General features: G+C 40.5%; 1 protein-coding gene across 7 annotated transcripts in view; it reads right to left on the bottom strand.

Annotated features, from left to right (window-relative positions):
- PPP1R9A (protein phosphatase 1 regulatory subunit 9A) overlaps nucleotides 1–18167 on the bottom strand; it is a 772375-nt gene that overhangs the window by 419938 nt on the left and 334270 nt on the right. For all 7 annotated transcript variants that reach the window (XM_085630850.1, XM_085630851.1, XM_085630855.1 and 4 more), the window contains exon 4: nucleotides 1372–1492. In XM_085630850.1, coding sequence (XP_085486976.1) covers nucleotides 1372–1492 — 121 coding nt within the window. The remainder of the gene's footprint in view (nucleotides 1–1371; nucleotides 1493–18167) is intronic.

The raw sequence follows: 18167 nt of genomic DNA, 5'->3' as shown, positions 1-18167 counted from the left end.
AAGCAAGCCGATGGCAAAGAAAAGTGTGCAACAAGCACTTGGCAATATCTAAGCCACTCAGGCGTCAGGCGGATTGAGAGTTCGCTCACCACGGAATGATGGCAGATGTTAGAGGGGTGGCCCAGCCCAGCCTCGATTAGTCGTGGACGGACGCAGATGGGCCCGCCCTTGGCCCGGGTTTTGCCTGGGCATGGCCTGCACATGTCCCACGCAGCGTGGCTTCAGATCTCCTGAAATAGCGCTAATTCGATGGAGGTGTGGGGATGGTTGCAGACCAAGGGGAATTCTGAGTCATGTGATCCACGGCGGTCACAATACGGAATCCGTGCCGGCTTTTCCCTTGAGCCAGTTGGCGAGCAAAAAGGAGATGGTTGCACCTTCCCAATAGCGTTAGTCCAGAGAGGGAAAAAGTGCAATAACGGTGCCCCACAAACAGTAGAGTCACGGGATAACAAAATGCGCGTAATCCACAAGCATTTACACTGCTTTTATAAAACTGAGTTTAATCACCATTCAAAGCAATGAAATAAAATGCTATTCTTTTTTTTCTAACAAATTTGCGCCGATCCTCTGACACTGGTACAAAGATAACGAGGATTTTATTTACATTCATAATAATCAACTTTTGCTCTGCTAAGTGGAATGAAATCGTAATATATATCTGCAATTCCCCGGAGGCACAATAATATTATGAAAGTGTTTCTCCAACTTTTTACTGGTTACTGATATTACAGATAAAATATCATCCCAGTGAACCATCAATTTTACGACGCATCAGTACCTCAAACAAATATGCTCATGGTAACTGCCCTTGCAAACTAGTGTTTGGACTAACAAACATACACAAAACAGCAACAATACAAGACCAAAACAATGTTATTCCCCATTATATGAACTAAGGTTTAAATAGGGTGCAAATATTACCGGCACGCTGTATGTTGGGGTGGGTGGGGAGAGGGGGGGGCCGGGTGTTTTTGCGCATGCTCATTTGCGCCTAGATATAAAACAAGTGGGAAAAGCAGGCGCACGCGTAGAATGTTATCATTATGGGCGTGTTTGGTAAAGGAAATTGGCCCTGCCCCAGTTAGGACCTGGGGGAACATTCTTTGCAAACACAGAAGTGTGGGCAATTTACAGCCAGGTCCTGGAAGCTGCCGGTGGAAAAACTACCACAAATTACGTTAGGGCTGCAATGGCACGCTAGCCTCTTTATCTAAATGACCACGTTAATGTGAACGTTTTATATGACAAACTCCTTTGAAATGACTAGTGTTTTAAGTTCGAGCCCAACGCCTAAACTGTCACAAAAACAGCTTCTTGTTGCAGTCTGGCATTTGCTTCTGTAAGTGAGATATTAGAAAACGCGTTTACCTGCCATCCTTCTGGGCCGCGCCGCCATCTGTCACCGTCTTGACAAATATTCCCAGCTTTTCGAGGCCTGCATCCGCGCCAACTCCCATTCCAATGATGCTGATGCCAAGGCCCTCGTCATCTGTTAACGGCGAAAACAGAAAGGAAAGGGATTAAAGGAATGTACAGAGCGAACCAGAGTCAAGGGCAAATAATTCAACCAGGCCAGAAGCAAAAGTAGGAAAATAATGATTACTGAGGGATGCGATTTATGTTAAATTTATTTAAGATTCTTGAGATATCTGTTCATTCTTCTGCTCTTCTCTCAGTTTATATGAATGTGGTTTCTTCTATTCTAGTATAGCCGACTGATCCTAAATTAATATGAAGAAAGGGCCATGGATTTCCTGTTTGCCAAAGATGAACCATAAAACATATCCGTCTTTCTTAAAAGAAAAGACTGCTCCTTTCTGAGGAGCTCGGATCCCGAGGGCCCTCAAGGTAGGTGGGCGCAGGCAAAATAACTCTTTCCCCTTGAGAAAATTAGAAATTTGTGATCAGTGTTTTAGGCATGTATGCCCGTGCACTTTACAACAGAGCATCACTTGGTGGCTGAAGTCTCTTTTACAATCAATGTGTAGCAGAGGGAGGAAGGCTTATTGTGTTATGCCTGGTGGGTTTATGAGTGTGTCATAGTGTCGTTTTCACCTGGGGTTGTATTTGCTTTTGTGATTGTTGTACTTGTAGAATGCATGAAATTTACTGTTGATGGCAAGCGTTTCTAATCTGACAACTACTGACAAACTTTGGAGCATATTATCACGCACGGCGTTAAAATTACCGCCGCTTTAGCGGCAGAAAATTGCCGCTAAAGCGGCGATAACGGGCTTGATAATATGCCGCAGAGAATTCCAATAGAAGCCCATGTTGACACCAGAACATGGGCTTCTATGGGAGTTCTTAAGGGCACATTATCAAGCCCATTATCGCCGCTTTAGCAGCAGTTTTCTCCCGCTAAAGCGGCGATAATTTTAACGCAGTTTCTTGATAATATGCCCCCAAGTCTTAGCCAGTTCTGTATGATCTCAGACTTTTTGATAAGACTCTATAGATTTGCCTCGAAATAAATTAACACAAATTCCTGCTTGAAAAAGTTTGTTTAATGTGACTCATTTTTCGATATCTGTATTTCAGTACAATTTAGTGTTCTACAAGCACTTCTTCCACTGGCTTTTTTTTTATATGTACATGTAGTCTATTGAAATTATGATGTAAGGTTTTTTTACGCTACTGCACCTAAATGACTACTGGCAATTACAAAATTGCTGATTTGGGCCACTATTACTGGAAGACACAGGTGAGACATTACAGGTTGTGTCGGAGATCTGAATATTACTCAAGGTTCCTCTGCGAGGTTCCATGAAGCGCTTTGCTCTCCTTGGTTTGTCACTAACATAGTTATAATTACAAACTTCATCACCCTTTAAATGGTCTGGAGCAGCTGTTGCCAGACAATTATGAGAACCACCAGGAGAGGACCTCTGGCTCCACCCACATGTTTGGAGCGACCAATCCATGTGTTGATTGGGCAGAAGTTGTGCACTTCCACAGAAAAGTGCTTCTCGCCACACAGCTGTGATCATTTTATTTATCCAGCTGCCTGCAGTAGCACTTTCAGGGGCACACAGACAACATTGCAATGCTATAAGGAGTCTTAGATAACTGGATAATATATGGTGTTTTTCTGGCAGCAGCACAGATGAGAGGAGGGCACTCATTAACCTAGCTGCAGTTTAGGGTCTGGTTGACAGGGCAACTTTCACCTGACCTTTTCTAACCTACACCAATATATTTACACAGTTCTTTGCTTCCACACAAATACATATCCATTCCCATGCAATCTACTTGTAATTCTTCACGTTACCATATAACATTCTATTAAAACCAAAACCTTTTCAGACTGTCTTCCTTTTAAAGGTCCTACAAGGGACTTACATTTTGGTTCCTAAATAATTAAACTGATCTGATATGTTTTTTGCTGAGATGTTATTCTCTTCAGTTGGCCATTTCTGTACTTACAAACTATGGCAACATTTATTGAACTCAAGCAACCAGTATCCCATGAAATCTGTTTTCTGCCTTGCAAAATGAAACCGTAAAGTTGAAAAACAGTAAGAATCTTTAATGAAGACAAATCTTCTGGATAGAAAAATTCTTCTAGTGTGGCGCATCTGCTTGCTTCGAAAGATTAGAATTAATTAATTGAAGTGGGAGAGGGTGGATTGCCTGCGTAAAATACTAGGAACAACCTCAAGGTCGCAACGTTGTAGGTTCACACTCATTATGTTTCTGGAGTGGGAATGGAAACAAAGCACTCCAGAATTAGATATGGGAACAGATGTTTTTATTCTAGAAAAAAATATTATCCAGGTGTGGGCAAATAAAATAGCTAAAAGTTCTAGTGCACATTTCTTTAAATTTATTCCTCTATATTGCTTGCCTTCTGGACAATCTTCCAGTGTAAGGTTGGTAGAGGAGGACAACTTATGAAAATACATGATTAGCGTGATTTGTTTCTATGTGTCAGAGAAATCAAGCGAACGTTGAAAATGTACAACTTTTTAGGTAAGTGGATTTCTGACTTTTGATATTGTTTAGGAATCAGTCTCTTAATTCCTTTAGTAGTCACTACAGTAAAAGCAATGCTGAATAGAGTTTACATGTCCTCCCTAGTAGCTTTTTATCGGATCTAAAATAAAACACCAAAAGCTGGCTTCCTGCAATACTGAGCCAGTATGAACCAAAAGGCTTTTAAAGTACAATGAAAGAGAAGGATACATATTTTCACTCCCACTCCCTGCAATTAGGCAGTCAGTCACATGTACCCAAAGAATGAGCAAAGACACTGAGCAGAGATTCACAAAGTAACGTGTATCCCGTTGTCTTAGTAAAGTAAAGGTGCACTCAAACGATTGAATGGCGGGCATTGCCGGGCTATGCTCCATGTACATGCAAGTTGACATTTGATTACTTCACTTCTTTACACCCTTCATTGAGTACACCTGACATAAGAAGGAGCGCCTGAAATTTGTGAATTCTGAATAGAGTCTAGAAAGAGTGCAGGATTAGTCCAGAAACCTTGTCACATGATTGACAACTTAATTTGTGTGTCAATCTTTTTTTTTATTGTTAATTCAAGGGAAATACTTCAAGTTACAACTCTGAGGCTAACCAGTGAGTCTTAGAAATTTATGAGCAAATAACTCATTATCACATGCTGCAGAACAAGCGTTGTCTGACAGAATATCGAGGGCAAAAATATTGTTTGGCAAAAATATTGAAGCAAAGCTATTGAGGACAAAAATATCAAGAAGGTAAGTATACATTTACTATTCCTAACTCCACCTCTACACTCCTTGAAGATATGTATACACATATATGTATTAATTACAGAGTGGCAGTGGCCAGTCTTGGCCTGATTCACAAAGGTAAACTTACTCTTTTACATAAGTTTACGATTGTTTGATATTCGCAAAGGGATTTACAAGTAGTATCCTTACAAGTGTGGAGTGTCCATACATAAAAAGATAGGAGAGGATGTGCTGTAACGGCCAGAGTTGCTGACTTTGGAACTGGGGAACCAGGATCGCGTCGGCGTTGAGTCAAAGTCCTGTGATTCTTCCCAAATCACTTAATCTACCCGTGCCTACCATAAATGTATGTGTCCTTGTGTGGCATAACTGGTGCTCATATAAAGCGCTCACATACCTTTGGGTGGAGTTCAAACTATAGAAAACTGCAAAAAAAGATAGGATTGTTCTATCTTCTTCAAAGAATGGCTCAATCCCACCTGTTTTCGTATCTGCCATTCTTCTGTGCCATTTCCTTCTAACGTGCCTTTTCACGGGTAACAATGGTCAAGGGCGGAACAAATCTCCAGTGAACCATATGAGTCACAGTTTCCCTTATAGTCACTGTAGTGCAGCAACATTGCTCTATTTGCTGATCCCTATGATGTTAATGGAGGGAAGGTCTATGGAGGCCAGAGTGAACTCTCACCGCGCTGGCGTTGCAGGCTTCATTCATGCTCGGATACACTTCCTATGTGGTTGGTAGTGCAGTTGTCTCTTTAGGAACTGTTACAACTAAGCCACTAGCGTGGGGTTTCTTGGGTATGCCCAGAGATCTGGTTATGCAAAGAAGCTCCATTCATTCTTTTTGTATCTATAGCTCACTCAGAAGATGTAAACAGATCTGCCAGAGTCAGAGCTATCATACTGTTTTGACTCTGAAGAACGGGCATTCAGGGTAAGACAGGAGTTGTGTTTGCTGGTAGGTCAGTGGTCCCAGTCAGTTTTAGGGAAGCTCCTAATGCCTCAAGCATTTAAACTTTGATATGGCTCTAACAACATTTGTCTAGTTTGTAGAACTACTACCCTCTCCGCAACATGGTTTACAGCTTAAGTTCTTTCCCTCTCGTCATGCTGAAGAAAGTTGCACCAATATTGTATAAACAGCATTTGACTTATTTAACAAACTGTGATGTATGTCTTCACCAATTTTTATATTAATTTTGTTATCGAAAATAGCTATATACCAGGAGGGTGGTGTTACTGCACTGTACAGTGAGTAATAGAATGGGAAGGAAAGTCAGCTAATGCAGAGGGAGACCCTTCTTTTTCCAGAAATTGATGAGCCATCATCAAAGAGTCAATAGACAATTGCAGAATTGACTATTGTAACAAATTGGGTTATTAGTTGTGCAGGATGGAGGTCTCAACTGTCTCCTCACTTTGAATCAAGAACACCATTGGAGCACCTGACACTCCCAGGATAGCAAAGAGAAAGTGGTGTGGGCTGGTAATCTCCATCCGCTGGCACCCAACAACAACATTCAATAAATGATTGTGCAGTCAGTGCTTTTTCTTTGAAAAAGGAAGTGTTCATTTATTACACGCACACTACTGAATACTGTACATTCATTTACAAACATATACATCAGGAAAATGGAATCACCTTTGGTGACATTCCAAAATCAGTACCCCCACTTATACCAGATAGAAAATAAAAATGCAGGGGTATCATGTTAAATAAAGCAGGCCAATTGGCTTTGTCATGGGGTCACCACATTCCAAGAACAATAATCACATGATGCAAAATTACCACCAAATCACAGAAATCAATAACCATGTTTGCATGCAACCATTATTGTCAACAAAGCATTACATTATTTATCAAAAATCACTGTCAGCAATATATTTTTTAAAAAGCATTTTAAACCAACATTACATGGGTCTGTGTCTCTTGTACCACTGCAGGCGACATAAAATGTAGCCATAGGAAAAAACCTCTAGAGATCACTGCGCTCCAAAGTTGTAGCGCAAAAGATCCAGCCAAGGATGTTTGAAAAATGATGAAAAGTCAAGCCAGGTCGGCATCTTGGGAGCTGGAATACATAGGGTTAGTGCTGTAAAGTTCAAGAGTCAAGAAATGTACAAGAAAACCTCTTGTTGGGCATCATGGGGCGCTACAAGCAGGAGTGATGAATTCTTTATTGGAGGCTTCAGTCCTAGTCGATTTTGTGTGTGCGACTTCGCACCACTCGTCTTTCAATTTTGGGGAGGGATGCCCTCGTCCCACCTGGGACACCCCAAAGCCAGTTCTACAGCTGGGATCCATGAAGGGAGACCCAACGTCCTCGTGACCCTGCCAGTGCCCATTTGAGTATTTGGGCAACCCTGAGAGGGGTTGGGTCCCCCAAGGGACTTCCCCTGAGGAAAAGCCCATAAGCATCTGGGGCTTGAAACATAGTGGCTTATTGACTGCCCGCAGTGGAGCAGGGGAACCTGCAAAGTGCTGTAACCAGAGCTGGGTGCCACCCGGACAACCAGTGAGCCTCACCAGGCACCAATTTGGAAGAAGAAATTGTGCTCACCCTAAATCTCCCAATAATCAGGACAAATTAGTACAGGAGAAGGTGGGCATCACTTTCATTCTTTACTCACAATTATGCTTTTATGAATGTGAGAGTAGGGGGGCGTGGCTTGGACGCCGCAGCGACATGGCGGCTTTCCCGTGAGCTCCGTTGGGACGCGGAGCTTTTCTGCTGCTATTCCACCCTCGGACGCCACCTCTTCCCGCTTGGAAGACGTCTCCGTATCCGTGATGGGTCGGTGAGTCAGCGGGCTGCGAATGGAGGCTTCTACGTTGTTTTTCGCCCTGGGAGCTGCGGCGGTGAATATTTCCTCATAATAACGCGAGCGTCCGCCATTTTGAAGCGCGGCGCTCGCGTTCCGATTTTTCTGGCTTCTCCCTCCTCAAATGTTCGCTGCCTGGTTGTTCATGTCTCTCATTTGGCCATTCCTACATTTTTATGATGTGGACAGTACAATACAGTACAATGAGTAATTTTTAACGCCCTTTTCATCAGTTTAAGTGGCTCTTCACAGTTTGATGCTGGTATTTACCTCTAAGATGCGAGCGTCCGCCATTTTGTATGTCTTTTTTGCGGTGCTCGGCTCTTTTTCCATTATTTAACTTTGTACTAAGGAATTGTCTCTTTTTTGTCTACAAATGCTCATACATATGGCCTGATGCTCCTCAAGGGCATTTTTGCTGCCTCTTTTCGCCTCCTGCTGCTGCATTTGTGGTTTTTTCTTTTTCCATGGATTTCCAGCCAATGAGTCTTTCCTACTTATGTTCTTCATGACGTGTTTTTCCCTCCTCAGCTGCGGTCACCTCAATTGCTTGCTGTTTTCATGAGGCATTTTTCCGTTCGTCATCATTGTGCCAAGTCCAGTCATGGCGGGGTCTTGTTGTACTGTGTTCTAGTATTCAAATGGACTAACTGCTCCAGGATTCTTTATTACATATTAGACTTCTAAGTCGTGTTCCTGCTTCTGCTGAATTTGCTACTAGCCCACGTTAATAGTATCGCTAGGCTTTTCCTGCTTTCGGATTACTGTATCCTGAACTCTCTACCGCTCCAGGATGTCAAACGACCCTCATGTGCCTAGAGCTTCTAGCTCTGGTACAAAACCGAAAAGGCACAAAAACGACCCGCCTTCACCGATTTTATCTTCACAGAACCCTGTCCTGGACTCCATCTTGGATGAGGTTCGTGGCCTCCAGCCATTCATGTCCGCTACTAATGACAAACTTAAACAAATTGAGGAAAGATGGATTGTTATGGAAAGTAAGGTGCTAGATCTTGAACAACGGGTCAGTGATTTGCAGGATATCTCCACGAAGATCCCTTTTCTTGAACAGGAAGTTCTTAAATTAAAGCTCCATACAGAGGATCTTGAAAATCGCAATCGAAGAAACAACCTTCGCCTTTTTGGCCTGCCGGAAAATGTTGAAGGGGCTGATCTAGTTTCGTTCCTAAAGAACTTCCTTCGTGAGCTCTTAGATCTTCAACCTTCATCAAATCCTCTTAACATTCAAAGGGCTCACCGATTGGGTCGGCTTATACCAGCTGCTAACAAACCGCGTGGTATTATAATGCTTTTCCTGGAGTTCACCGATCTTATGCAAGTCTTGAAAGCTGTCAGAATCAAGCGCCGTCTTTCCTGGTCTGGCCATAATATTTTTATTTCTCAAGATGTTTCCAACGCTACCAATGCCAGACGTAAAGAATTTCTTGCTCTACGACCTCAGCTGCGTCAACATAACATTCAATATGGAATTCTTCATCCCTGCCTGTGCAAAATTACTCATGAAGGTCGCACACGCTCCTTCGAGGATCCGGAAAAACTCAAACTGTTTCTACAGAATTTTTCTGCACATGGCATGGACACTGGCTCATGATGGCTTCCTTATTGCTGGCTTGTTTCTTTTTATTGTTATATTGATCTGCTTATATTCCTTTCTTGTTTTTCTGTCAGCTCTCTACTTGTGAGGTTTTAGTACATTTTACTGTTCTCTCCCTCTGGTCTCATGGTGGTCCATGTTCTCGGTGTCACTATGCTCCCCGTTCTTTGATCTTCTTTTTTTACAGATCTGGATGTTTTTCCTTGATCTGTCTACTCTTCTTCACCTGCTCCTTTTTTTGTATTCTCCTCTCTCTTCCATCTATTTCTATTTCTCTTTTCCTCTTTTCTCCATGCTTTTTCTTCTATCTTCTTGCGTTGGTGTTTTTTTCAGGATTATGTCCTTTGTTTTTGCTATTGTAACCTGTCTTACTTTATATTTTTCTGTCACCTTTGCAGTTTTGTGGTCCTATGTCTGTACGTTCCCCTCCGTCCAGAAGAATGGCTAATGTCGTTTCGTGGAATGTTCGTGGTCTGGGTCACCCGGTCAAGCGTCAGAAGGTATTGTCTCATCTTGCTAAACTTAACACCCAGATTGCTTTTTTACAGGAAACCCACTGCAATGACTCAGAATCTCTTAAACTTAAACGTCAGTGGGCTAATCAAATTGTTTTCTCCCCTGCTGCAGATCGTCATGGTGGTGTTGCTATTTTGTTTCACAAATCTATTAATGCTCAAATTTTATCGACTGAATGTGATCAAAATGGTCGTTGGGTATTGGCTGAGGTTATCATAGCTAAGAAACAGATTGTTTTTTTCAATATTTACAGGCCTGTTAAACCAGATCCGGATTTTTGGCATTCTATAAAGTTGAAACTCCTATCCCTGTCCAATCCTAATCTTGTGGTAGGTGGTGATTTCAATAATTGGTTAGACCCGTTCACAGACAGACAATCCAAATGCAAGTTCAAACCCGATAAATCCCACAAGTCATTCCAAACTGCCATTGCCTCCCGCCCTCTATTTGATTCATGGAAAACGTGCAACCCTGATACTTCTGAGTTTACATTTTTTTCACCCGTTCACCATACTAGATCCCGTATTGACTATATACTTGTCTCTAAAGCACTGTTACCCTGTCTCCTGTCCTCCGACATTGGTTCCATTTTTATATCCGACCATGCTCCTGTCTCCACCCGTATTGATCTATCCCTCACCACCTGTAAACAGGGCAGATGGCGCTTCAATAATTTTCTGTTATCAGATCATACTTTTATTTTAGAAGCGTCTGCCTTTATCAAGGAATTCTTTTCCTTTAATAATTCCCTAGACACTTCCTTGCACAACAACTGGGATGCCTTTAAAGCATCTTTTAGAGCCTTCACTATTGCTTATTCCTCTAAGAAGAAAAGGTTACTACACACTAAATATAAAGAAACTTTATCCCATATAAAACTGCTTGAACATACTTATTTTTCTTCCAAATCTTCTTTATCATTGCAAGAGTTAATCAAAGCTAAATCCACTTTAAATAAGATTGTTACTAAGGATGCCTGTAATGTTCTCCTTAAGATTAAATCGAAATATCATGGTGGCCAAAACAAAGCTGGGAAATTACTTGCTAATTATCTAAAAATTAAATCAGAACGAAACGTTATTGGTCCCATTCATTCAGAGTTGGATGATACACTCCTCTCATCTGATTCGGATATCATTGCCTCGTTTCAATCGTTTTACAAGCTCTTATATACTGAAACTACCAATCCCTCTAAGGAAGATTTTGTCTCTTTTTTTCATGATATCCCTAAGCCTATAACCTCCCAAGATGATTTCCATTCCCTGGAAGAAGATATTTCCCTACAAGAATTGAATGATGCTCTTAAATCCTTAAAGAAAGCAAAAGCTCCTGGCCCCGATAGCTTTTCAATTGAATTAATTTCCGCTTTTTCCTCCATTTTCGCTCCTAAATTACTTGAACTTTTTAATTCTTTTATTTCCAATTCCCGGGCATTGGATCTTTTCTGGAAGCTCTTATTGTTGTAATCCCCAAACCTGGTAAAGATCCATCCTACTGCAAAAATTTCCGTCCTATTTCCCTAATTAATTATGATTGTAAAATTTTTGCAAAAATCTTGGCGTCTCGTCTAGAGAAAATTATCCCTATACTCATTAACCCTGACCAAGTTGGTTTTGTTAAGGGTCGATTGGCATCTGATAATGCCAGGATGTTTTCCAATATTATTGCCCTTAGCAAAAAATACCCTTCCCCGCTAGCTGCTCTATCCTTAGATGCAGAAAAAGCCTTTGACCGTGTTAATTGGGACTTTTTGATTCATACATTACAATGGTTTGGTTTTGGCCCGAAATTTATTTCTTTTGTAAAATTATTATATACTAATCCTAAAGCTTGTATTTTGGTTAATGGTCTCTCTTCCCCCTACTTCTCCCTGCAAAGAGGTACACGTCAGGGCTGCCCTCTATCCCCATTACTGTTCCTGTTATGTTTAGAGCCATTTTTGGAACGTATTAGGAATAACCCTCTCATTACCGGTTTCAGTTTTAAGTCTACACAAATTAAGTTGTCTGCATATGCTGATGATGTTCTTGTTTATATGTCAAACCCTGAATCCTCCCTACCCCCCTTTTTACAGGAAATCTCGTCTTTTGCTAAAGTTTCAGGTTACAAATTAAACTTCTCTAAGACTGAAGTCCTTCCCTTAAATCCCTCCTGTTTCAGGTATATGTTTGAGACATCTAGTTTTATCTGGTGTCCTCAAAAAATTAAATATCTCGGCATTTGGTTCTCTTCCAACATCCGTGATACACTACTTCATAATTTTTCTTCCCTAAAACTTAAGATTACTAACTTGTTAAATCTTTGGTCCCCTTTGTTTCTCTCTTGGTGGGCAGACTTGATACAATTAAAATGATGATTGTCCCCCAGGTTCTATTTATATTGTCAATGTTACCATTTAAAATTCCTAGATACTATTTTACTCAAATTAATTCAATATGCTCCAAGTTTCTATGGAATAACAAACATGCACGTATTGCCTTATCTAAACTGATTCGTCCTAAAAATGAGGGTGGGGTGAGATTTCCTGATTTTAATTTATACCATGATGCATTTTTAATTCGTCAATTCTTTGCTCTGTCTAAGGATTATCAAAATGTACCTATGCCTCCATGGGTTGCTGTTGAAAGCTCACTGTTAAATGATTTTTCAATACGTGATGTTGTACACGTCTAACTGTACTTTTATTTCTAAATATCCTATTTTGAAACACTCTCAAGTTTTGCTACGCACACTTTTCTTTAAGTCATTTACTAACTACCAATCTTTTCTAGCGTCATCACTCTGGTTTAACAAACACATCAAATTTCGTCACAAATCATTTTACTACAAACAATGGAAAGAGAAGGGTCTTTTTTATGTACATCAAATGTTTGCCAATAATGTAATTCTCTCCTTCCATCAGCTGCAAGAATCTTTTCATTTGCCTGACTCGTGTATTAAGCAATATGATACTTTAGCTCCAATTCTTCAGGGATGTTTTCTGTCTTTCCTCTCTCTGCCAGCTCCTACTTCTTTTCTTCCTGATTCTTCTTTGTATCAAATCTCTAATGACATTATTCCTACTGCCTCTTTCATCTATAAATCTTTATCTTCCCCTATAGTCACTCGGAATAAGTCTAAGGTTGAATTGGATTGGGAATTGGATCTCTCTTTGACTCTCTCTATCTCACAATGGGACAAGTTCTGGCTGAAAATTTTTAAGACATCTAAAGCTGCTAGTCTCACTCAATCACTATTTTTCATTTACAATAGAGTTGTTATTACTCCTGTCTTGCTGCATAAAGTTAATCACTCTGTCTCAGCATCTTGTTGGTCTTGCCTTTCTGCTGAAGGGTCTTTATTGCATCTTTTATTTTACTGTCCTAAGGTTTATGCTTTCTGGAATGCTATTTGGTCAAAATGTGCTGTGATTTTTTCCTATAACTTACAACTTACTCTCCAAAATGTGTTTTTAGGCACTTTGTCACCAGCTTTTGATAATGCGAATCCTATTTCACCATTACTGGATTTATTCCTTGCTATGGCCTTTAAAGTTATATTAATTTGTTGGAAAGACAATTCTAAATTATCCTCTTTTCATTGGTGGAACTTTATATGTGATGAGCATAGAATTGCCTCCATTCCTCAATCCTCCATTCATCTACAAATTAAATCTGATCTATTGTGGCTTCCCTTTACATCTTTTCTATCACCAACATCATAATCCTCTTTCTCTCCTTTCCTTCTCCTCTTTCTCTCTCGTTCTCTCCTCTCTCTGTTCTTTTGTTTTCTTGCTCTTTTTCCCTTTTTTTGATAAAAAAATCTTAACCTATTTTTTACAGTTTTTTTTATTTTTTACTCAGTCTCTTTAGGTCCTCTGGTTCTTTGTGTACTATTATATTACAATTAATTTTTGTTATAGCCTTCAGTTATTATCCACATTGCTATCTCTGTTTATAGAGTATATTACCTTTTTATATATAATATTTGCTTAGTGTTTTACTACTACTTTATATTTGCCTGTACGCTTACTCTTATATACTTATTGATTTTCTTCTCATTTGTATTCCTGTGCTTTCTTATCTTCAATAAAAATTTACCTAACTTAAAAAAATGAATGTGAGAGTATAGGATTTCCGTGGCAGCTTGATGTAAAACTAATATGTACATTTTGATGACTAAGCACTAAGTCCAAGTTAGTAAGTATGACTATTTGGTGGCAAATAGTAAATGTGTTTTTTGCTTGGTAAAACCAAAGGTTCTTGGATTCTACTGAACAAAACATTGTTTGCCTAAGGCTGTAGGGTTGATGGTGCTATTGCTAATACATTGAGAAAGCCCACAAGCCTCCCTTTTTAGCAACCTATATCCTTGTGTGATTTATTTAAGCATAATATGCAAACTGGTGCCAAACACGTCAGTAATAAGTCATCTGCAGGAAAATACATGTATAATCTAGAACAAGGTCCCACAGTAGATTTATAATTAAGAATCTGTAACAAAGATATCTGTCATGAATACATTTTTTGCACATTTTCATCCGTTTTGTCTAGCACCAACATTAGGAATCTGGTAAAAGTAATCACTGCACCCTAAGAACATTGCACCAGTAATCACTGCCGTAGCTATTATAGTTTTAGTTTAAAGTGCTTTTTTTAGAATTACTCCATTTGCATAACCTAAAATACTGACCACAATACACACTCCCAAACCACACGTGTTGCAAGGCAGAACTAGCGTTTACGTGAGTAAAAATCGCAGCTTCTAAAATGTGCTTCTCCGTTTACTAAGTATATATAATATACTCTGTTCTAAAAAAACAATTCTGACCTTCCGGTCCCTGTGCAGTTTTGGACCAGCATCTCTTTTTAAGCTGGCATCTTGCCTACCTACACCAGAACCTGATTCACAAAAAACTGTTACTTATAGGGTGTATGTAAAGCCTACACACGATCACAACTTACAAATGTGTCCAAAAGCGGTGTAGGGGAATAGTTTTAATAGAAAAACTAGCCTAGACCAGTCTTCCTGATCCTACTGATGCATAGTTTCTGCAATGCATGGGGTATGCATGTCTAGAGTTAGGCGATTTGTAATATCCTCCTAGATAATGGGTTCAGACAAGTTTTTGCCTGATTCTGAGTTGTTGGCTATGGCTGTTAGAGCCCTAATCACCTCTCAGGAAAAGCGACAAGACCAGGAGCAACAGAGGCCAGCACTTAGTTTTCCTGTTTGAACAGAGACCTTGCAGTCAGTCACCAGGCCAATGCAGAGGGGTCATCCAAACGATCAATCTTCTCCCAGAAAGTAGCCCCTATAAAAATGGAAATGTCCAGGCACTCAACAGGCTTTTGCAGTGAGATGCTGAATATTCATAAAGAGACTACCACAATCGGACTGCCTTTGCAGTGGTCCCCATCCTTTTTTGTAATAAGAGCAGCTTAAGATCACTGAAAAACATTCAGAGCTACTAATATTGTTAGTGCTCGAATGGCGACAATAGCGGACACAATTACATTAGTGGCCACCATGTGCAAGATTGCTAGAAGTGATTGCCTCAGTTCAGGCACGGTTGCAAGCAGTAATGTAAAGAAGGCTTGTCAATGTGGAATGCCTCTTGGTCCGTAATACATGACAGCCATAGCTGTAACACTCCCACGCACAAAGGTAATAATATCAGTAATAAGTCTCCCCAACGCCTCTTGATATACCACCGGAATAATAGCTTTAAATATATATTGAGAATTCTGCCATTTTTCTCCAGTGTCACTTAATAAGAGCTGCAAATGCACATATTGTTGTCTTAGTATGCATATATAATTCAAGCAACCTAATTTAGTTTATCAGAGCTGCACATAGGAGAGCTACTTACAGGTGGCTGGTGAGCTAGGGGATGCTCACGACCTACTCGTTGGGGAATTCCGCCTTAGACCGTCGAATTTTACTTCAGAGAACAGAGGACTTTGGTAAATGTAGTATTGTACTTAGTTGATTTTTAGTCATTACTAACTGTTACCAGGCTCTCCAACTACTTCATCATTTTATTTACATCTTATGGTGGGACAAAGGGGATTGGGACACGCCAGGGATACTAGAAATTTGTTTTGTGGACTCATTAACTAGATGTGAGGCAAATCCTTTAAAGCGTTATGCTAAATCCACTCACCTTGGTTTATGCTTTGAGACCAGGAACTTCCAAGTGGAGCTTGGAAGGCTAGTGTTATGTATGATTAGGATATGAGGCCACCTGAAGTATTTGTATTAGCATGGAGGCTGAAACCTGCTGTTTGGTGCTTGGTAGTTAAATGTTCCTGGGGACAGACAGGTCTTCAACCTATAGAGGCAATGTCTTGTTGCCTTGACCTCGAGGTGGCAGAAAAGTACTTTTAGACCAGTCGCCCAGCTTGTGGTGATCCAATAGATACAGAGCTTAAGTGAACTTTGGCTGTTAGAAGAAAAAATACAGCTTATGTAGTATTGCTAATACTGCTGAGTTAAGCCAGAGGATGGAGGAGAACCTGCAGCAACCACAAGAGAAACATTTATAAACTCCTCAAATTGGGAATCTAAACATGATAAAGTGGTCCAGTACAAGTTGTGACAAGAGCAGGCCAGGAAAGCAGAACACTTTTTGAATATAGCTCTCTAATCACAGCTATTGAGTTAGTGTGAGCTAAAACTCTGCAAAGAGAAAAAAGGATAAACAAGACCACATCTCCCAACTGGAGCTTTTATTGTCAGTTTTTTTCTGTAGACATAATCAATTGGGAAGCAAAGACTATCAAGAGCCAATTCCAAACCAGTATCGCTCACTAAAAGCAAGAAACCAAGAAACACCAGGATGTCCAATCTATAGGAAGTTCCACCCATATGAACAACCGCCAAGAGGAAAAACAATAAAAGCCAATGCAAAGCCAGCACCACTGACAAGATGCAATAGAAAGTTCCACCAAGAGGAAGTCCTGCCACGAGGAAGGACATAAAAGCTAATCCTAAGCTTCACTGGGCCAGGCAGTAACACAACGTACCATCCACAGAAAGTAGCACCCTTATAAATGGCTATAAAAAGCCTACCCCTAACTAGTACCTCTCACTTGAAGCAAAAAGAGGTTATGATCTCCCCTTTCTTTAGGAAGCTCTCAAGGGTGTAGTCACCCAGATGTCCTGACCAAACACTTTACAAGATAAGGGTGACTTTTTCTGTCCAAATAGAACCTAAAAATGGCCACATAGCCGGACCCCTGCATCTCACTCCTCAGGTAAGCAATCATACAAGTCTTGTCCGACACAGGTCCTGCAAAGTGCATGCACCCATACCAACACATAAACATCCCAACACATAATCAACTTGGACACAGTGAAAACTGAAATCAAACAACTGTTCCCACCTTTTGTAACAGAAACGTAGTGTTATGCAAGTGGTTCATGTTGTGTTTAATTACTATGTTGTTTATGTAATGGAAATACAATAAAAATAATTAATATGTTAAAAAGACTTGTACTCTCAATCAAACCGCACTTGTCTACTCGTGTGCTTGGGCTGAACAGACCACATGTCGAGCCCCCGACCTTGCCCACATCAACCAGCACATCACAGCCAAACAAAGCCCTACATTGAGCTGTTCCACTCATCCAAAGTCTACCCCACACTGTAGTAAGATCTGAATATTGATGACACTGCATGAGACCCCTCCTCAAATGCCATATCCATACCCAATACCCCCAACCATATGCTCCATGTCAGCATAGATTCATTCAATTCCATACAGTCCAGCTTGACACAACTCAAGCCCTTAGCACCCTGCTAAACCTAAGAGATCACAGTCAGTAAACTCACCATTCATATGCAAAAAGAGTGACAAAGTTCACAGCTTCAAGAAGATGTCAGTCATAAAAATTGTATTACAATAACACAATAAATGGAGTCACAAGTAGAATCACAAAGATCTTGAACACATCAAGCATTGTGGTAAACCCCACCCAGGATCCTCCAACAGAACATTCCAGAGAGAAATGTAAGAAGAGCATTCTCTTCTTCAAAGAAAGAATATGCAAGGGCAGGATGCTTAGTGATGACACGGAGCCAACAAGAGCCACCTCACATTTATTATCACACAACACAGCCAAATCAACTTCAGCCACCCAACCATTGGTGGTCTGATCACCTTCCTCAACTCCCTCCAGGCAGCATCCTAGTAAGTCCACATCATCCCATTCTCATTAGTGAAATCCATCACTGATACAGCCCTATGCCACTACCAAACACTGTCAGTTCGTCCATGTCACATAGTATTTCCCTGGTACTATAAAACACAGAATGCATCCTTCCATACAAATGAAAGTCAACCATGAACCCGATGACAACTCCAATCACCTACTTGATTAATAAATTAATTGAGAAGACATTTGCAAAAAAGCTATTTTGGCAACTCAAATCCACACCAAACTCAAGGACTACCGGGTAAGATTAAGACCACAATGCAGCACAACAACAGACACCATCTATCCAG

Source organism: Triturus cristatus, chromosome 10, assembly GCF_964204655.1.
Source record: "Triturus cristatus chromosome 10, aTriCri1.1, whole genome shotgun sequence".
NCBI lineage: Eukaryota > Metazoa > Chordata > Amphibia > Caudata > Salamandridae > Triturus > Triturus cristatus.
Note: the sequence above shows the minus strand (reverse complement) of the source record. Positions and strands in the feature narration are given on the sequence as shown.